General features: G+C 34.9%; 2 protein-coding genes across 2 annotated transcripts; one reads left to right on the forward strand and one right to left on the reverse strand.

The window, feature by feature from the left end:
* Positions 1–241: 241 nt before the first annotated feature.
* On the reverse strand, positions 242–3,367 carry LOC100244027 (glycosyl hydrolase 5 family protein). The gene is made up of 3 exons (XM_002285388.4): positions 2,568–3,367; positions 1,014–1,782; positions 242–927 (listed from the first exon to the last, which is right to left on the reverse strand). Exons 1-3 carry the CDS (start codon positions 2,970–2,972, stop codon positions 443–445), a joined length of 1,659 nt encoding a protein of 552 aa, XP_002285424.1. The 5' UTR covers positions 2,973–3,367; the 3' UTR covers positions 242–442.
* Positions 3,368–9,096: 5,729 nt separating this feature from the next.
* On the forward strand, positions 9,097–22,020 carry LOC100245667 (mRNA export factor GLE1). Its single transcript, XM_010652426.3, has 15 exons — positions 9,097–9,411; positions 9,570–9,740; positions 9,841–9,996; positions 10,345–10,456; positions 11,407–11,555; positions 11,895–12,063; positions 13,643–13,883; positions 14,116–14,225; positions 18,860–18,930; positions 19,816–19,897; positions 19,993–20,073; positions 20,628–20,711; positions 20,984–21,115; positions 21,299–21,421; positions 21,509–22,020. Coding segments are annotated over exons 1-15 (1,989 nt in total). The 5' UTR covers positions 9,097–9,409; the 3' UTR covers positions 21,815–22,020.
* Positions 22,021–22,052: the final 32 nt, after the last annotated feature.

Consider the following 22,052-nt stretch of genomic DNA (forward strand, 5'->3'; position numbering starts at 1 on the left):
AGCCTGAGCCACTGCACTCTGGCCCAGGCTTGTTAAAAGGGAAGTACCGATGACAGATACAAGAGGGTGGTGTTGGTTGTTTTTGAGCATTTTTACATCCCTATTTGTGATTTCTGAAAGTTAGATCAAAACGGCAGTAACATGCTGCTTGACCTCTTGCATAATTGTTATGGAGTTGGTTTCCTTTGCATTTCCAAGTAGATGGGTTGGGCCAAGGCATCCAGAATTGTACTCGCAAGAATTGGTAAACAAGAAAGATATATAACTGATGGCATGTAGGTGAGCCCATTAGAATGAACATTTTTTAGTTTAAAAAGCCCTTGGCTGAGGGAGATAATGAGGCTTGATAAAGTGATTTTGAGCTTCTTTTTATTTAGTATTTTCTCTAAAAAATTCCCTCTTTCAGGACGTATAGGCGTACGACAGACCCTTTTTGCTTTTTTTAGCTGGCATGTTCAGCTCCATTCAAATCCAAGTTGGAGCTGATCTGAATTAGAGGTCTTGTTGAAATATTTGTGGCGTTGACAATCTTGAACCACTGGCTCCCAGGGTCACACTTATTATCCCCACTCAAGCATTTGCAAGCATTTGTGACAATGTTGTTGCTGGAGTCTATATCCAAGCAAACTGTGGTACCATCTCCCAGCTTAGTTGATAGGTGCATCTTTGAATCTGAAATGGATTCCCATTTTGAACCAGGTTCAGTGCATATTATACCAAGTTTTCCAGGATTCCCTGGCCCATCTGCTTGAAGGCAGAAATACGTTTCCTTCATTATCAAGGTCTTCTGGGGGGTGTAGCTCCAGGCATCCGACTCCGGACAGGGACCCAGCGTTAATGGCTCAAACACTGACTTCCATACAATGCAAAGACCCGTTGCAGGATGGAAAATTACTTTATGTGGCCTGGCATCGGATAGATCTGGCCCTGCATTTCGCATGAAACAAGAAATTTAGCTATGGATAAGCAAATTTGCCTTCAGAGGGCCCACTACACATGAGTACCAACAATACCTTGAAAAGGAGACTGCAGGGCAGAAATCCTCTGCAAGAAGCTTGAGTTCCGGACTTCACACCAGTTCCAATTCAGCAAACCATAAAACTCTTCCAACCCAATAACCCCTTCTCTCGTATAATAACTCCCTACCAGTGTCCATAATGCCCAATCGAAGTCCAGTTCAGCTGCCAGGCCAAAGAAGCAATTCAAATACCTATTGTCATTCACATTGGTACCCCTTTGATCCACCCCAAACTCACTCACAAACAATGGCCACCCTTTTTCTAGCAAAACCCCTCCTCTCCTCATTACGCTCTCTACCACTCTCCCGCACACCTGGTTGGGGCTGCCGGTTTCCCAAGCACTCCCATCCGTGAATCCATACCAATGCATCTCGAACACTAATTTCCCTGTGAACGTCAGTTCCAACTCTTGCTTCAGGACGAACGATAGGTCTGTGTCGTAACTCAAGCCCGATACTATGACCAAAACATCTGGGTTAGCTGAGTGCACTGCTTCAGCTCCTTTCTGCATGTACCTGTACCAGTCCTTCACATTTTGTTTGGGGCCTCGGAGCTCATTCCTCAAGCTCATGCCAACCACATTGGTGACGCCCCTGAACATGGTGGCCATCCGGGTGAGGCCCTGGACCCACAAGTCTGGGTTGAAGTACTGGTCGCCAAAGAAGCCATTGCCATCGAAGCTGCTGCAGCACCAGCCCGGCTTGCTTAGGTGATTGTCTAGTATGACCATCACATTGTTGTCCGCAAGGCCGGACACGACTGCCTGCCATAATAACTTGTTAGATCAATACAAAACAGGCGTTGGGTCTGGTGCCTTCTTGCCATTTGCGGTGTCTTATTATCATTGACTAACCACCAATCTTATCTATTCCTTGCACTGTACGTGGCATATGGCCTCTTTTAAGTGCATAATTGTTGGTGTAAAATGGAGCCATCATTCCAGTATGACTAAAATTATGGTAATATGTGAATGTCAGTCTTTATGCTAATATATCGACTTAACTTATTTCAAAACTCAATTAATTTCATGCCCTAATCAAAATTTAAACTCTTGATCATTGTGGAGATGTACTTGGGAAAGTGATTAAAAATCAAATCAAAGAAAAACAGATCAATTAATTTCACTTCTAAGTTCTAACTACAAGAGACAGATTTCAAATACTAATTAGCCAATCAAAATAGATTCATTCAATTTTCCTGGCACTGCCATCTGGGGCCTTGGAGCCTTGGAGCCCCTTCAACTTACTGCTGTTTGGTCTATGCCGAGTCTGCTTCCATGCCTTAATTTCTTTTCCCCCTTTTTTTTTTTCTTTTAATTTTAAATTATTGCCGACAAACTTGAGAGAGTCAAAATCCTTATACAAGGCTCCAAAAATCCTTGGCATCTTTTCAATGAGTGTGCGGTATCTGGATTCTAGACAACACGATGACTACAAACCAGATAAGGTTTCCTCCTAAGAAAGTGCTTTTCACTGTCATTAATTTGCTTTTCATTTTTCTAACTGCATAAACAAATTAGGTCAATAATGAAGAAATTAACTGGCGCACCTGGTAAGCACTTATGAGAGGAAGATCAACCATGGAAGGGTTGTTGGCTTGGAAGCCGGCAATGGATTCAAGCAAGCCAAGCCTCTGAAAGGACTGTCTAACAGTGAGGGAGGCCAGTGATTGATTGGTGGCCAAAAAAAGTGGCCAAGTGAGCCTGACACAATTGAACCCCATGGACCCAATCTTCTTGGAGATCATGGCAACTGGCTGCTTGCTGAGGCCCTCCGCCACCACTGCTTCCAGATGGGATGGCCAATTCACGCATGCCAGCTTCACCCGGGCACCATCTTCGTCCACTATCCACCTTGAATTGGTGTAGAGTGGTAGAGCCACCACAGGCTTCAGAAGTGGAAGAGGTAGAATAGAAAGAAAGGAAAAGAAGAAGCAGAAGAAGAACTTCCCCATTGTGGGATTTGTATTGACTGCTAGTTAGATAGATGCAAGAAGAGCCTCATAGTATTCTATTTATATTGGGGTTGGGTGACATGACCCCCTTGTTTTTCCTTTTGAAGTCTGTCTTTCTCAGCAAGCCTTCAAATAGGGGTAAAGGAGAAGGTTTTGGCCTTAAGTTTTAAATCACTTGCCTTGTTGAGCATGTGATCGGTATTTGGATTGTTAAAATTGTTAAGAATTCAGCAATGCTTTTTCTTATTAAAAAAAAAAATAAAAGGTTTGAAAAATGATCGAAGTATAGGTTTATAACGAAAGGTTTAGAGATGATTAGATTTGAGCTAAGAGCCCAGACCCAAAATAGGTGTATTGTATATAGGTAAACCCAAATATGAATATAACATCGAATCATATAAAAATGATTAACTTGATCTCACTTATAATTGATTAATTTGATCGTATTGACTTTAAGATTAGGAAGAACTCCTAAGTGATCAAAACAAGGATATTCCCCACTTTCTTATTTAGGATTTCATGAAGCCAATGCCAAGTTAAGGACTCCATCATCATTTTTGGTATCATCTTTAACCACCCCTGTTCTATGGATCACACAATAATGCTTCCAGCAATTAATTAAGACACTGCTTTTACTCAAATAGACATGGGTATCAATGAAGAAAAGAAAAGGGATTTGAAAACAAAAGATGGGTATCAACAAACACACAAAGAAAAAGGGGGATTTTAAAAGAAAAGATGGGTATCATAAAAGAAAAGAGACCTTATAAAATTTGTTTTTTGGCGTAATGCAGGGCATGGGAGCGTGCTGATTGGTGTTGGAAACACGCCAAGTTACAGACATGTAGTGACGCATGTCGTATAGCCTGTGAAAAAGCCAAGACGGATGCCACCTCGGTCACTTGAGGAGTAAGATTTTTCCTTTGGACGTTTGGGGCTTTAGCTAACGTTGAAGGCAAATCACATCTAATTGCTTTTGTTTTCTCCATCCTTGTGTTTAATCCTTTTGGCCATGTGAGTTTTTATCATTATATATATATATATATATATATATATATATATATATATATATATATTAGTATAAAGGTATGAATACTATCATTTCCCTTCTTCTTCATGCATAACCTTATTGTTATTCGAAAACAGTTGATGTTTGAAAAAAAAAAAAACACAATTTGAAAAGTTTGATAGGGAAGGAAAGCGATTGTGTTATATTATTTCTTTATAAAAATTTATATAAATTAAAAAAGAAATAATAAATATATTAAAATTAAAAAAAGATAAATATTATTTTTTAAATTAAGAGAATTTAATATTATTAATATTTGATTATTCTTAACTTATAAAAATATTAATTGAAGTTGATTTTTATTATTATTTTGTATATTTTCTTTATTATTGTAATTTCGTCTTTTATCATTTCATGTTTTTTTATTTAGTGTTCGGTCATTTATTTTTTTCATGTCATTCTCCCTTAATATAATTAAGCATAATTAATGGGTCATTGAATTTTTTATTATTATAAATATATAATTTTAATCATTTTTTGTATATATAAAGGTAGTATTGGATATTTACTCCAATGTATTACTTAGGGACTAATAAAATAATGTGGTAAAGCTTTTCTGAACTCATAACATGGGTTTTTTTTCCTTTCTTTTATTATACAAACAATGAACTATGTATTAAATTTCATTAAAAACTGATTGCAGCATAGAGTATTGGTTAGCTAATAAGAAAAGATATCTATTGAACTTTCATTGAGGAAATAGGTTGGGCAAAAAGGAAGTTTCATGTCTGCAGTGTACTTTCTGTAAAAGATATGGATATTGTGAAGGTGTTTCAAATGATAAAAGGCATATAATTGGAGATGAAGTAGAATTTCTTGGATAAAAGAATGGGTATTCCTATTTTTCTTGCATTGTGTATTGCATATTTACAATACAAAGGTGTCACAATTGTCAAGCATTAGAAATTTGTTTATTATCATCCTCAATACAATTGTCATCAAACTATTTTGCTAGTTTAAGCTTGTCAAGTTGTTTTCGCAACTTGGTCAGCTGCATTTTATTTTTAGTTTATCTTTTTTTAATTGTGTTTATAGCTCCACATGTTGTGTTTTATTTTTTTTTTTTTATCTTTCGAGTTGTGTTTGTTGTCTTACTTATTACACATCCTATTTTTAGCATATATGACTCTTTTAAACATTTTTCTTACTCAATTATGTTATTTTGCCGTCTTTGAATTGTTCTTCCTATGATAACTATCAACTTTCTCTTGACATGATGTATGCGATCTTACTTTGCAATTAAGTTATTTTTATTAGATCATTTTGTCCTTTTGTGGATGATATGTAGTTATGTGTGCAATTGTTGGAGGTTATATTTGTTTGTGTGCATAGTTAAGAGTTTTAGAAATAATGGCAGTAGTGTTTGCAAGTTGCGCATTCATATTTTGTACTTAGGTAGTTTAGCAACATATTTTAACTCAATTTTTTTTTTCATATGATGGAATAAGAATAAAAAAAAAAAAAAACTTTAGCTTAGTTTTGTGTACCTTAAGAATCCTTTCATGGGGTAACCTTTCTTTATTTTTAGTGAATTAAGGATTTAGTTTTGGGTTAAGCTCCACTTTTGCAATATTGGTTGGGAATTTCCTATATCAAAGTCAAGATACTAGCAAAGATATAGGTGAACATTGTTCATATTGAGACAGTTTGATGCTAAACTTTTCAAACTTGAATTATTAATGAAAGTCTAAATCATCAGCTCAAGGACACATTTAAGGGCCTAAATATGTGAATGTCAACTCAAAATAGAGATGATCTATGCTTAGGCATTTGTACTAAAACCTTCACCTGCAACCATGGAGTTTAGTTTAGTATAGGAATAACCTAAACCATAAAGGTATTTTCAAAGAGGTTAGGATAGTGAATATTATAACTTTAATGTGAAAATTACTATTAGATTTATAGGTTCACCATTTCATTAAGAATCGGTGAGTAGTTGTTGTAGTGCTTATTAACATGTCTTCAATTCTAGTGTTTTATTTTCATTTTCTAATTTGAAGAAGTTTATACTCTCCTACATATTCTTTTGGAGGTAGTTGATCAAATCTTTTCCTTCAAGAGTTAGAGTGTGATTATTCCTTTCTACCTATAGGCATATGTAAAAGCCTTCAAATAAGGCTACCTAGCTTAAAATAGGAATGTTATGCAGTGATCAAATTTATGTAAAGACAGTGTGGTGTATACTCATGAAGGTTTATTGTGCAAATATTTATTTTGACTATTTATAAACCAATCTTAAATCTTAGTCTATTCTTTTGCAATGGGGTTATGCTGAACTTTGATCTAGTGATTCTTGAGAGAGTTATATAAGTTTTGAGTCAAAGCTTCTTCTTAGGTTCCTGGTAACAATACCTTTAATATTTTTATTTGTTTTTATTTTGAGTAGTATCATCATGAATCATTGTTCTCAGGTTGGAAGTTTATCCAACCCTATTTTTTTCAAGTTGGGTTATGTTAACTTTAAGGCTTTGATTTCTCAATGTCATTTGTTTCTTTTTCCAAAGAAAAGTAATTGAACTAGAAATTGAGATAAAATAGATGAGTTGAAAGCAACTTATTTGGACTTAAAATATGATTCTCATTTAACCATTGGTTAAATTAGGTGTCAATGTCTCCTTAAACCTTGTCAACTATTTGCTATCTTCAAGGTTATTTACTTTACCTTGAAGCTTGAGAGTTTTATAGAGAAGATTGTTGATTGATATTGAGTTCATCGTAGAAGGAGTTTCCCTAATTTCCCATCCCTTGATTATGGCTTATTTGAGAATGTAAACATGAATGGTTCGAACTAGGTGAGTAATAGCCAATGCATTGATCAATTGAAGAACGTTAACCTTATAAGTATAAGCAATCACAAGAGATAACTTTCCAAAGTGTCTCCACTACTCTCCACTTGTCAAAGCAAAGATTAAAGTGGAGAATAGAAAGTTATGCCTACAAATGCCCTATTCTTCTAGGTGGATCAAAGCTTTTAGTATATGTTTATGATCATTTTGAAATTTTTGTGAAGTGTGTGAAAGATTATTATTTATTGAATGAAGTCTATTTCTTGACTCTAAATAATGCTTGTGGTAATAAGATTAGTTCAACCATTTCAACTCTTGAGCTATGGACCTTGAACAATGGAGTAGACTTTCATTTTTGTTAGATGAATTCTCGATCCTCATGTTGTTTTTCAAGTTGAAATGTCCAATTTCTTGATGCAATAAATGTTTGAGCTCTTGATTTAGAAATAATTTGGTTTAGTTATGATTGGGGGATGAACCCTACTTGGAGATGCTTCCTTTTAGTTCTGTCAATCATCTTTTACATTTTTTTTTTCTGGTTAGGTAAGCTCTTTGGGTACACCTCATTTTTCATATAACCAAAGTTTTTTTTGTATCCATAAAGTTTCTATTGTCAATGTGTGGAAAATTTCGATTTGAGCTAATCTTAGCCAATTTTCGTGGAGTTAATAATTTCGTTGACAGGGATGAAGATGATGATGATAATAAATTTATGCTTAATTAAAACTAATGCTTTCATAATCAGACTAGTGATTAAATCGAAAAAGTTATTAGTTCACGGTTCACTAGTTTGATCGATAATTAAATCGTTGTCAAACCGATGATGTTATAAATATATAATTTATATATTATATAAAATTTAAAATAATTATAAAAATTAGAATTATATATAATTAAAACTTTTAATAATATTTTGTTTTTATATTTGACATATCAAATTAAATGATAAAGATAAATATAAATATATTAATATTTTAAATTTTATTAAATAGAACATATATAATGTTTAATATATAAAGATCTCAATGACTTGACATGAACACCAATCCAAGAAGACAAAGAGAACAATACTAGAAATCAAAACAGAATAAACCAAGTAGGATTTACGTGGTTCGGACCTAAAATTGAATCCTACATTCATGGATCAAGATCATCTTCAAAAAATCCACTAAGATTGAACCATTTTTCACCCTTATGAAGCTCTAAGAATCATCAAGTTCTCATTATTCAACCACCGATTCGACTATTAAATCATGAATCGATAGTTTTTCTAGTTTAATAACCAATCCAGTTCTAAATACGCTCTAACATATATCGACTTCGCCATATCATCCGCATTGTAGGCGGCGAAATACTCGGACATTTGAGTGCTATAGACCCATTTTTAACTGAGATTAAGAGTGAGTTTCCAGAGATGATATTGGGAGATGTGAACACTGAGCAGAAAATCCTCATCCATGGTACCTCTGCTCTTCCTTTCTCGTAGGAAAAGTGCTCTCCTTTGGGAACTTCCACGGCTGAAGATGATATCCAAACGCGAGGAAGATGTGTTTTACTTTGTGGAATATTTGGTACTTGAATCTTAAGATTTTAGTTGAAGAATAATTTTGGAATTTTAGCCCAACACTCACCTAAATGGTTTTTTGAGGGACTCTTTCCCTTTCCCTTTCCCCACTTTTTCTCTAAATAAATAACTAAATACTTTTTATCTAAATAAATAAATAAATTGTGATAGTTAGGGGTTGTTAGTTAATGGTTTTGAAAAATAGTTTTTTTTTTTATTTAAAAAAACCACTTTTAATAATAAATGAACATAAAACATAAGGTTTTCAAAAACTATTTTTTATTGTTTTAATTTATTTTCTGAAAATTGTTTTAAAAAATAATTATATAAATATATAAAATGATTAAAAAAAACCATTATACAAAAAAATTATTTTTAAAATATGTTTAAAAATATTAAAAACAAATTAAAATATTTTAGATTTCAAATATACTTTTATTTTATGAAATATCAAATAACAATTTAAAAAAATTATTTTTTAAAATTATTTTTAAAAATAATTATCAAATAGACCTATAATATTTTCATAAAACATTTATTAATTATTTTTATTGTTTTCAAATGTTTCCTAATGATTTAAAATAAAATAATTTTTCAAATGTTTCTTAATGATTTAAAATAAAATAATAAAATAAAAATTATGTTTAAAAATATTTAAAACATGTTAAAAGAATTTTAGGTTTCAAAAAGTATGAAAACCGTCACCAAACATGTAGTAACTTTTTTTTTTTTTTTCTCTCTCTCTTGCCATATTTCTTTTTAAGTTTTAAATCAAACAAATATTTAACTTTCCTCCTTGTGGATGGTTTTGAAGCTAACGAATGCTGTGAAGCTCAAAGAAAAATTATCCAGGCCCATTCAAGAATCGCTTATTCGAACTCGAGCAAACCCTCTTGCCACCAAAAAGAACCCTTACACTTTCTAGGGTTTCAGCTGTAGCTTGGGTTCGAACGGTCTGAATTCGAGAGTGTGGAGAAAAACCTTCGACTTTGAAGAACTTGGGATCGCATTGTTAGCGATGTAGGTTTCCTTTTTTTTTTTTTTTTTTTTTCTTTTTGTTCTTTTTTGGTTTCTTCCCCCAAAATTTTCAAATATATAAATTCTAGTTTGAATTTTTAGGAATTTTGTTGTGGTTTATGTTTCTGACAATAATATCTTGTGGGGTTTTGTTGATTTAGGGGAGCTGTTAAATTAGAACTTCGCTGTCCCCAAAATGAGAACGGAATTATCGCCGCCGATCCGGAACCAGATTGGAGCTTCGAAGCTCTTGTGTCGGAGCTGAATTCGTTAGAATTGAAGCTCAATTCATCGTCAATATTTCCTATCCCTTTTACTAAAACAGAGTCGCGGTATTCTATTTTGTTTGCTGGTGGCATTGTATTTATTAATTGTTTTTTTCAGAATATTTGTTATTGAACTTTTCATATCTTTTCATTGTTTTGTGCTTAGAGGACTTTCCAATGTGAAGAAGGGCCCAACCGCATTTGTAATGCGGGTATCAGATGATGAGATGGAGGATGTGGAAAGAGAGGGTGGGGTTGAAGGGGTTTATGATCGGAGTTTAGTTGCAGGGAGCCGATTTGCCTGTGATGAACTTTATCTGAGGTATGAAACTATATTGTCAGTGATCAATTTTATCTGAGGCATAAAGTGTTGGTTGTTGAAGTGACTGAAAGTGAATGTAAATAGTTCTTCTAGGCTTGAGTATGTGGATCAATTTATTTTCTTCAGGCCTAAATATTGAAAAACCTAGGATTCAATATTGAAGATAGAGTTACAAAGCCATGTGAATAATTGCTTTTAATTCTACTTTGTAATGTGGTTTGAGCATTTATGTTACATGTATACCTGTTGTAGAATTTGTTGCCTCAATGAATTTTTAATTTAGTAACTTGATGTGTTTGTTTTTTGGGCTTGTAATTCTGAATTGAGATTTTGCAAATGGCCTTTCAGTGATAGTGATGATGAGTCAAATCTTCATGACCAATTCCACTTGATGGATAAAGCAGGAGTAGCAGAAGGTGCATTTTTTGAGCTAACCCATGAGCATCAGCTTGCAGTTAAGGTGCGGTACTTGTTCTAATTGTAGTATCTGATAACCTTGAAACTGATCAGCATTTTAGATTTTTGATCTTTATGTTTGGGGGGTGTCATGTTAAGGTATTAGAGATGTTGGTATGGCGGATGATCCAATTTCTATTTCTATATTTGATGGCAATTACCTGGTAAATACCATGCAAGATCACTGCAATAGAATGAAAATCATGATTGCACATTCCTTCATTATTATTTTTTCATCATGGTGCCAAAGAAACATGGAAAGATGATAGGAGTACTAAAATATGCTTATGTATGCATGTTTGTATATATATATATATATGTATGTAAGTATGCAGTATGCACGTATGATTGAATGATATTTTGATAGGTAACATTTTTCTTTCAATTTTTTTTGTCCCTATTGAGACTCGAAACTAGAATTTTCCACATACCACTCCCAAGCTGAAGAAACATGGAAAGGTGTATATGGATGGATGGATGTGTATTTGCATATATATATATATGCATATATGTAACTATGTATGTGTGTATGGTTTTTGATAGGTAATGTTTTTCTTTTAATTTTTTTATTTGTTCGTATTGAGACTCAAACCTAGAACCTTGCACATCCCTGCCCCAAGTATACAAGAGTTGTTCAAGACAGTGATCTCTCCCTCTCTCTCTCTCTCTCTCTCTGATATGTGAATTTAAGTAGACAAGAGGGTTCATGATAACAATCTCTTGAAACTTATTTTTTCATTTCTCACTCCCCTGTGTTGATAACATTAGTGGTTTCTCTGTGTTGTTATCTGAAGTGGCTTATTCTGTTTGAGCACTGAGCTTCCAAAATGCATATTAGCAATGTACTCTTTATTCTCTCTCACCCTCTTCCCCTCTATATGCACATGGACAATGGTTGTATTTACCTGTTTGTTTTTCTTTGCTGGAATGACATACAATTGCTTTGATAAACAGGAGGAAGTTAGGACCCAAATTTCAGTATTGGAGACAGATCTAACGCATGAAAGGAAAAAATCTACATCTGCAATTGTTCGGGTTGAGAAATATATTGAAGCAAGGCGGGAGATGGATAGGAAACTTGATATTCAATATCAGCGCAATATGTAAGCTTCACGTTCTGGTTCTTTATTGTATTTTTTTTTAATCCTGAAACAAGGTTAATCATGTCTTTGGCTTATCATTCTGGATTTTTTAGTCAGCTATTCATATTTATAATTTAGTTTGGCTATTTTCCAAAATGTCAAAGCATCATTACATTTGGTCTTAAATTTTTGGTTGGCAACTATGGTCATTCCTTACTTGAACTGTTTTGAATTGTTCCTGTTTGGCAAGATTGAAATTTGGATTACCTACTGCATCAATTATGCCTTGTGTGGTTCTGTGCTTGCTAAATTATTACAGAAGCTCAGTGGCATTCTTGACTTTTAATTGGAACAATTTAGTGCAGAAGCGCTTGACAACCACATGACTGCTGTTCAGAGGGACCATGAACATAGATCCCAAATAGAAGAAAGGCGAATAAGGAATGAGGCTGCTTTTGAAGAGGCAAGAAAAGAGAAGGCTCTTCAAGAAGAAAAGCTACGTCAAGAAAAGGCTAAAGCAGAAGCAAAGGTTTGTTTAGTTGATATTCCAGTTTCATTGATGTTTTGTTGGTGAATCTCTGGTTGTAGTATTTGTGACATATTACTACTGTTATAGGTATCTATTCAGGTATATTGAAATAGTTATTTATTTATTGGTGTTGTATTCTAAATGACTTTATTTTTTTCCTTGTGGCATCTGAAACTTGGATGTTTTTGCTTTTAAACTCAGAAGGAATCATATTCATACATCAATTTGTTGCCATCTGTTTACTCTGGCATGGTTATCTATCACTGCAGTTATGTCTTGATTTTGGAGCTATCCATGTTTTTCCTACTATTTTGACTCATTCAAGATGTGCTTAACACTTCTGCATTAATTTTTATTATGCTGTATCCAATTACCTATATCCATTATTGAGATCCTTTTAAGCCGAATCATTGTATTGTCAAATTTTGGGATGTGAAAGATCAGATGCCTAGACACATACCAGCATCAGACGCATGTTGTCTTTCTCTTAGAATCTTGTGCAAATTTCATACTTTGACTCACCACAGGCAAACCTATTATTTTCAGTAAATTTCTCTCACCTAATCAAGAATTGATCAATTTTTCACCACTGTTGTAGTAAGTGTGCCCTAAGTCAAGCCTTGACCTCTAATAGAAAATATCTCAGACTAAATCTTCAGTTGGAATGCTTCACAGGAATGCAAAGAGCCCAAATTTGGATTCTGATATGGCTTGTTGGATCCAATACTGCCTGTTGGATCTGCAAATGCATTTGGTCCAACTTTGGTTGGCATGTTGAAAATAAGTAGAGAATTATCAAAATAAGAAACACCAACCTATCAAAAAATTAAAAATTAAAATAAGAAACACCAAGCTCAAGGATTTATATGATTCACTTAATAGGCTATATTCACCAAGATGATCTACAAAGTTTAATAAAATAACTTATTTATGGTGGATTTTCACCAAAAACCACCAAAATGGTGTGTTGATAGAGAGTTGTAGAGCCTGAAACAAGAAGCATCCTCAACATAAAAAATGGATTTGTTCTGACAATCATGGAAACCAGTACCCAAAACAAACCTGAACAAGAATTGTGTAGAGAACCGCTCTCCACTGTAGAAACCACACTCAAAGAGTCACAATGATTTCTCCTAGAAGGCTCTCTCCTAAAGTAGGACATCTCTACTTTAGGTACAACCAAATTACACTCTGAACCGCTTAAATTGTATAGTTGCGAACCCAAAGTCCTCATTGAGCAAGGAATAGAAAGTTGGCAACTTCCATCCCAACTTGAAAACCCCAAAAGAAGTTTCCTTGAAGCAAAATCTATACAAAAAGAACCCTCAATACGCAATTGGATACATATTCCCAATGACAACTTAAATTTATCTGATATTTTGTCTGTTCAGATATTGATTTTATACACTAAACTATAAAAAAATTTAAGACTGTTTAAACTTGTCCCAAAATTGAAACAGGGCTGATCTGACAAGAGTCAAAACCACTTGGCGTCTGTGGCATAGGTGCTTGTCTATTATATACTTTAGGATGATAATACTTAGTTTGTCAGAAGTAAGTTTTATACTTTTGGATGCAGGTTAGACTTGAGTTGGCGGCAAAGAAGAGAGCTGAGGAAGCAAAAATAGCAGCTTTGGAAGATGAGAGAAGAGCAGCAAAAGAAGCTGCAGAAAGGGAAGGTATTGGAGCCTCTACAAGAGCTGCTACTGAAGTTGCCCCAAAGGAAGCTACAGGGCACCAGAGAGATGCTAGTTTGGGAATTTTAAATGCTCAATTGAATGGATCCAAAACTGATGGAACTAAGAAAGCACAATCAGCAGGTATTTCTATTTCCAAATTGAAAGGACACGACTTTTTCTTTCTACCAGCCAAAACTTTAAGGAATCTAATGGTAGTTTTTCTTTTTAAACCAAGCCAACACCATGGCTGTCTTCTATTAAATTTCAACACCTTTAATACAATTTCTTGCTTAGTAGTACTTTAAGTTATTTTTAGATGCTTCTCATAAGATTTTTTCTTATCTAAGAATGCAACTCACAAATATGATTACAGGTAATATACTTAAGTCTGCAGAGAGTGCCCTAAAATTAGAGCAAGAGAGACTACAGAAGTACAAGGAGTTTGATGAAAAAACCCAGGCACTAGGACAAAGTTCCAATAAGGTAATGCCAGAAATATTGCTTTTGTGATTTATAATTTATATGCTTAGTTTTCTGGTTGTTTTGGTTATTCTTCTACAATTTTATAGCATTATCACACTGCATTAATTTTTATTTTTTTTTAAATTACTCAATTTGCAATATCCATGGTGTTGAAACTACAGCCTTGTAGTGGAATATTCTAATGCATTTTGATATCTATCAAATGTCAAACTCAAGCTTAAAGCTTCAAATGTCCACGCAACTCCTTCAAGAATCTTGGCCCATATGACAAACCCTGCTTAGGTGGAGGTTTGGTCCTCGAGTCTTAGTTCAATTTATGGACATAGAGAACCCATCTCCCCTTAATCCCTCTTTAAGTTATCCATGGATGGCCTATTGCCTCTCCTTTTACACATATTCCTTTTCCTTTCAGGGAGTTGGCTATTCCTCCTAACCCTGAAGTTGGCTGTAATCAGTCTACTGTGGTAGTCTGTGTTCATGCTTCTGTGACACTTCTACTATGATTACTCCTTTTGGGGACTCTTTAATGAATGTAATAAACTTAGTTCCTTTAGAACACTTATCAAATGACAATCCCTAACAAATGGATTAGCCATAAAGGGCCTTTTATCCAATGAGATTGGAGTAGCTAGAGTGCAGTTGTCCACTTTAAAAATTAGGCTACTGAACCTCAAAGACCATGGATCCCTTTGATCCAAGCCTAAGTTAACATCTACTAAATGAGAAGGCATAGATCCCCTTACTCAAACTTGGATCATTGGTTTGGTATTCATGTATTCTGGTTTAAGGAAGGATCTTCTGGGGGTTGTTGGTTATAACTATCTATTGAAAATTGGAGAAAGAAAGGGTGGTGAAATTTTTGTTTTTCTCCTTAAAGGTTGATTTGGTGTGTCTCCAGCAGTAAAAAAGTGGATTCTATGTCCATTAAGGCTGTAAGAAGCTTGCAGGTGGATGATTAGAAGAAGGATTTCTTGTCTTCTTGAGACAGGGATTACCATCATTTAGGGTCTTTGTCACTCTGTTTGTTTGTATTACCTTTCTATCTTCAAGGCCTCATCTGTTGTTACATTTAGGATTAAGAAAATTCAAACAAATTTTCTTTAGTTGAGGCCAGGCTCGGAGGAGAGATCACTTGACAATTGCTTTTTTTATTAATCATGAAACAACAAATTTATTGCATTGAAATAGTAAGTACAAAAAGGGATAAGAAATCCTTCCAAAAATAAATAAATAAAGGTTCCCAAAAAAACAGGAAAAAATATGTATGGACTTTTTTTTGAGGAAATTAAAACAAGTAGCACAACTAGAAAAGGAAACCAAAAGAATGTTCAATCTCAAAACTGCTTCAAGAACTTAGAGTCCCTTATAAACAAAACCAACAGTTTTCTCACTTACCAAGCATGAAATTATTAACTATGCTTGAAGCCTTAAAAGAGTAGCATCCTAAATATCTAGTGACATCAGAAATTTGGCAAAGCCACTCCAGCATCCTTCTATGGATCTCTTTCCTTTATGGACGTTTTTAAGATGATAATACTTGAGTCTCCTTCCGCCTAAAGATTAGGAAGGCTTAAAGTCTTGGCCTGCAGCAGGACTCCAAAAGTGTTGGTATATCTGCCTCAATAGCCGAATCTTTTCCAACAGGTTTAGAAAAAACTTTCAACAATTTACTTGTTACTAGTGTGATATTGAAGCATTCCTCTAGGCTCTAGCTGTCCTAGGTTACAAAAGAATAGCGACAAAATCTAATTTTATTGGGCTCATCATAGCCAATATCAGCTTAGGACTTCTCTTACCACCTAACCCATTGGAATTGCTGGCCAGGCTCCAGTTTAGTAATAAAAAACTCAAAGGAGTGCTCAAAAGGCATTGGTGGCAGAAGCGCATAGAGAAGAATAGAAATAGACCAACCTTCCAAAGCCTCCATCTAAATAATCCCATCATGCCACTTAATGGATAGAACCATTTAGTCCATAATCCAGATATTTGAACAAAAATACAATTTAGAAATATTTGACACTTCAGTTTAGGAATAAAAAACTCAAATTTGTGCTCAAAGGCATTGGTGGCAGAAGCGCATAGAGAAGAAAAGAAATCAACCAAGCTTCCAAAGCCTCCATCTAATTAATCCCATCATGCCATTTTATGGATAGAATCATTGAGTCCATAATCCAGATATTCCAACAAAAATACAATCTAGAAAAATTTGACACTACAACAGTTAAACAGGCTGGAAAAAAAAAAGTAAAGAAAAAGAAAACAGAAAAAAAAAATGAAAAATCCAATTCAGTCAGCCTTCCTAAAGAACACCAAGGTAGGAGCAGCACATGCTGATATTTGCTTGAATAGTAATGCCAAGAGCTACATAGTAGCAAAGTGGCTAGCATAACCAAATCAACTATTAACACGATAAGCCTTACATAGACCACAAACTGGTATTCAAACCAGTACATCCAGTTCATTTAGAATCAAAGCAATGCAAATTGCTCTATTCAAACATGTACAGCCTTGTGGTCAGTTGATTTAGAATTGATTCAATGCAAATGCTCAACCATGTGCATAATGCATACTGGAATCTATGCAATGCAAGTCACAGACTTTGGAAGCCAAGAAGGGTATGTTAAAGCTCAATAAGGTGTGGAAATGATAGGCTCTATTGGATTTAGATTTGTGATCCCTTTGGGTAAAATAGAGGTCCAAGAAAACTGAAAATAGTATTCCAAAGTGACCCTTAGGTGCACTCTTGCAAAATCTAGAGGGTGTCCTGCACAATTAACAATTGTGTTTGTGCCACACCAGTCCAACCTAAATCCTAATGTCATAGTCCTAAGTCTGAGTTTGTGGCTCAAAAGATATCAGGTAGAATTCAGCCTAGAGTACCCCACCTTAAATCACCCAACCCATTCAGGAGCATAGGTAGGCAACTTCCAAGGACACTCAATGACATCCTATACGTACCTACATGCAGTATAAAACAGCCCCAGAAAGTCATTTCAATGAATACCAAATGCATTTCACTTGTCTTGATCATTCATTTGTCACTTAAAAGTACACACAATAGGCCTTTTCCTTTTGCAACACAATCAATACCCTAACAAGTCACAAATGCATGGAAAAACAATTAAAAAATTTTCCTTTTTATCACCCATCCTAATCCACAATTCTAAGCTTAAAATGCCAAAACCAAGTGTCTGAAATTCAAGTCCCAAAATTATAGCAACTTGTGCACAAGTTATACTACCAAAACTGCTATCACTTATATAAACCAAAATTTCATTATCAAACACATAGTTCAGGTCCCAAGTTCTATGCAAAATCATTCTTTATAGTTCTGGAATAAGCTGCTAAGTGATGTTCAACAAGCACAGTTCAATTACCATTAGGTCTGACTATTGTGAACAGGAAAACTCAATTAGAGGCTCAACCGTTATTCCAGGATTTCTACTCAATCAATCAGTCTAAACAAGCTGATCCATGTACAATTGCATTCACAACAATTATGCAACTACCAAAAGAGTTCATCAGCTATTCAAAAACAAGGCAACTGATGTTATGAAATACTGTACAGGGCTTGGTAGTCAGAGAAAGACAGTTTCCATTGTAGACACAGTGCATTTGTCAAGGTGTAATGCAAATGGGCATTTAATTTACAATGCACTCGTTTAAAAACTGAAATTATGGAAGGAAAACTCAGCGCAGAATCCAAGGAATGACGCAGTCAAGTGATCAGTAGAAAGCTTCAAGTGAAAGCAAACCACTACACCTAACCCCCTAAAGCTTTCTAGATCATGCTTTGCCCACTTGAATTCAACTTGCCATACTCAATGACCCAATAGATGAAGGAGGACCAAACTGGAGCCCTAGAATGCACTTTAACACGACCATGACAGGTTTCTTGAACAGAGTGAAATAAAAGAAGTGGTAATGGAGAGAAACTTTGCAGGAATTTTAGGTGGGAATACTATTTTAGGGGCCTGTGCTAATCATTCTCTGGGTGCTCTGGATCAATAAGAGAACTAGAGTTTTTGAAGATCTGTGTAGGACTAGATATCCCATGAGATTCCATTTATTACCATTTTTCTCTTCAGGAGTTTTGTGTTTAAGGCATGCATTTTATTATGATTTTATTGGATTGTGGAGAATTGTGAAATGAAGGCAGGGGGTGTTTAGAAGGTAGCATTGACTGGAAACCTGGAAAGGTTTCCAGGTTAGAGCCTTCTCCAAATTGGTTGGTTCTGGTTGGCCATTTAGGTAGAGTGTCATGCTTATTTGGAAGGTTTGATGGAGATGTCCTCTCGAGGGAGATCTTAGCTGTAGTTATCTCATAGGTTACTCAGGGGATGAGGGAGCCATGACAATTGGATTCTTTAATCTGTAAGATAATTGATCTTTCTAGAGATTCAGTTGTTCTTTTGAGTTATATGTGTAGGTCACAAAATTGGGTAGCTAACAGGTTGCCCTAACAAGGAACCTTTTCTTGGAATTCTTTATTTGTGGATGCTGGTGGTTGTTATTCTCAGTGGGTTAATTTCATTAATAAAGTTTTGTTGCTTATCAAAAAAGATATATTTAGAACTTAAATGCTGGCTTATTTCCCGTAAATCATTCTGTCACTTGGTTTCATGCATGGGCAGGATTTTCAGAGACATGAACAGCAATTTGCTAGGCGAATAAGACAAATATCAGGGTCAAAAGAGAATGTCAGGTAGGTGAAGACTTTCATTTAGGTTCATGGATTGTCATGGTATATTATTGTTTTTTAAATGTAATTTCTGCATGGTTGCAATTTGTTATGATAGTAACCAATAAATTGTAGGAACTTGCCAAGTTTTGACTTTAACCATGCTTTTAAGCAAAATACATGACCCAATGCCCACCAAAATCTAGCAACTATTCTATCCTTGCCTTGGAGGTGGACCTTACACAGGACAAAAGTCTATATGGAGATGATTTCAGCCTTTGCACCTTGTGAAGGTCCGGCAACCTATTATGCTAAATGCTTCCTTATTTCTGTCATAGCTCAAGGGAGTTTGGACAGAATATTTTTCAATAATGGCTCCCAGCATTCCTATTGCTTACCATGTATGACTTGTGGGATTGGGGCCTGGAGCCTGTGGATGGAGATGCACACCCTCATAGGAATTCATTTTTGTTTTGTTTTGTTTTTTTTTTTTTTTTTTTGTATATATATTTTTTTTATGAGAAAGAAAAACATTGTTGGAAACTAGGAAGGAGGCACATGAGTTCTTTCTTGATTTGAGGTGATTCTCTTTTATGTGTGTGATTTTACGCCCTATTTCTGTGACTTTGTACTCGCTGAAATGAGGGTTGTGGTAGTTTCTAAAATCAATAGGCCATGGGTACTCAACCAATAAGAATAACTATCTCACAACTTTCAAATTAGCCCTTATAACATGATTTAAGAAGATAAGTCTGTTAATATTTTTTACACGTTCTCAGTTTTGGTTTCTCAATTTGCATAAGTTTGACATGACCACATCTCTGAAACATTTCTTTTCAATACTTCCAATTTGTGTTGAAATACTTGTACATATTAATGCAACTTCTACTATTGATCTACTTTCTGCAGAACAAAAGGGAATGCACTAATTAAGATGTTCAACGATCCTCTTTGTCCTCAACCAATCAATGTTGCAATATTTGTGAAGAAGGTATTGTCTATTGTTTGGTCTGGAATCGCATTTTTTCACTCCCACTGCATGTTGATAGTATGTTTATATGCAATTCCAATTTTTTGATACTGCAGGTTGTTTCCTACTTTGAAGTGGATCAGCCTAGTAAGGTTACTTATGCATGTGGTCATGTCATTGTTTTTGTTGCTTCACAGGTACAATGTTGTTCATACTTCCCTTTTTTTTTTTACTCCTTAATTGTCAGCACAAAGGGGTTGTCTGTGGGGTTTGGAATGGGGGAGAATTATCTGCAGTGTCTAATATTAAGCAGGATTTCATGATTTCTTGGATCATTTGAAGTTAATAACATTGCAGTAATTGGAGAAGTAGATATTAGGTCATCATTCATGTCATTTTATACAAACACACAATGTATGTATTTACAAAAGAAGTCTATTTGGTATCATACAGGATGTAGACACCATTTAGGGAAGTTATATCCATATACTGGCATTGCTGGTTGGGGTACTAAAGCATTGACTCAAGAGTCAATCCCCAATTGTTTAGTCTGAAAATACCTGTTAGGTCATTGGTTAGGTTGGTGGGTAGCCCTCCCAAGCTGCTGCCCTTGTACACAACATAATTATGTATATTATTTAAATGTGTCATGCCTATGAAAAAGCATATATGTTATCTAAATGTGTCTCATACCACTGGTGTTCTTGGGTTTATTCTAATGAGTTGCATGTATCTTTAATTTATGAATCAGGTTCCATATGCAATGGATCTTCTTCTTGCTGAATTACATCGAGTTTGCATATATACTGTGCCAAAGCATATAGATTACTCAAAGGTGACTCAAATTTTTAACTCTCACCAGCCATTCTTCATTAATGCTCTGTGGTGACATGCCATCTGAGGGAACAATTTATTGTGCCTTGGATATTAATTGAATTTGACAAAACTTGCCTCCTGGAATATCCTTATTTTTCCATGATCAGTTAACCCTTGCATGGACAAGCCATGCAAAGTGAAGGTTCAGAAAGATTTAGATGGGTGTCATGCTTTTTATTGTTACTGGTGTCACTGCTTGCATAGATTCTAAAACCTTTCTTACTTCTTCAGTCAGCATTCAAATCGAAAGAGGATTACTACAAAATGATTGGCTATCGAGAAGAAAATGGGAAAATTGAAAGAACTGAAGATTATTTGAAACGACTGGCATGTTACATGAAATTATATGCGGCACTGGTTCAGGTTTTGTTACTATCATACTATGCACTGAATGAATTTGAGGGCCCTAGTTTTCTCTATGCTGAAACTGAATTTTATTTTTTATAATCTACTTTCTCCATCATGAGATTTGTTGTCCCACTTACTCCATGTATCTTTTAACTTTTTAAAACCCTAGCAGGAGATTAAGATGGTTTGTTTTGGCAGACTGAAGCTGATGGTGTTAAAAACCCACATGGTCTAAAGGAAGGTTGGGCATGGCTGGCAAGGTTCTTAAATGCTCTCCCTGCCAATGTATATACCGCAGTTGCGCTTGAGGTGTTCCTGCAAGTAAGCCAACATAGAAACTTATTATAGTTTAGCCATTTGAACTGATTTTCAAATACCACAGAATTAAAAGATTTCTGCATTCTCCAGGTGGCGGGCTTTGCTCTCTTTCGAAAGTACAGATCTCAGTTCAGGAAGATACTAAAGGTCATCTCTGGCAACTTTCTGGTTGCACTCAAAGCACAAGGAGAGAAAGTAAAAGAACCGAAGTTGAAGCAAGTCATTGGAAATATTCAGTACTATGTGGAAAAAAACGAGTTCCTTCAGGAACCAGAAGGATGGAGGATGCAGGGTTCTTTATTATCGGGTTCTATGGCGCCTGAGCTAGACTACCCAGATTCCTATCATCATCCATCGAATTACTCAGGTTCCTATCATTATTCATCATACTACTGATGACTAACAGCTAAAATTAAATTATAGCTTTTTTTTTACAAAAAAGGGAATTTCCAATGTATTGGATTTGTATGAAGAGCAAGTCACCCAGTGCAAATGACATACTACTAAACAAAAAGACAGTAAACCAAGGAATACGGAAGAAAGGAAATCAAATTTGAATCTCCAGCAATGAATAAATTGTGCTCCAGTATAATTGTTGTTCATTAACTTTCTTTATTGAACTGGAATTAAACTG

The sequence above is a fragment of the Vitis vinifera genome, chromosome 1 (assembly GCF_030704535.1).
Source record: "Vitis vinifera cultivar Pinot Noir 40024 chromosome 1, ASM3070453v1".
Lineage (NCBI taxonomy): Eukaryota > Viridiplantae > Streptophyta > Magnoliopsida > Vitales > Vitaceae > Vitis > Vitis vinifera.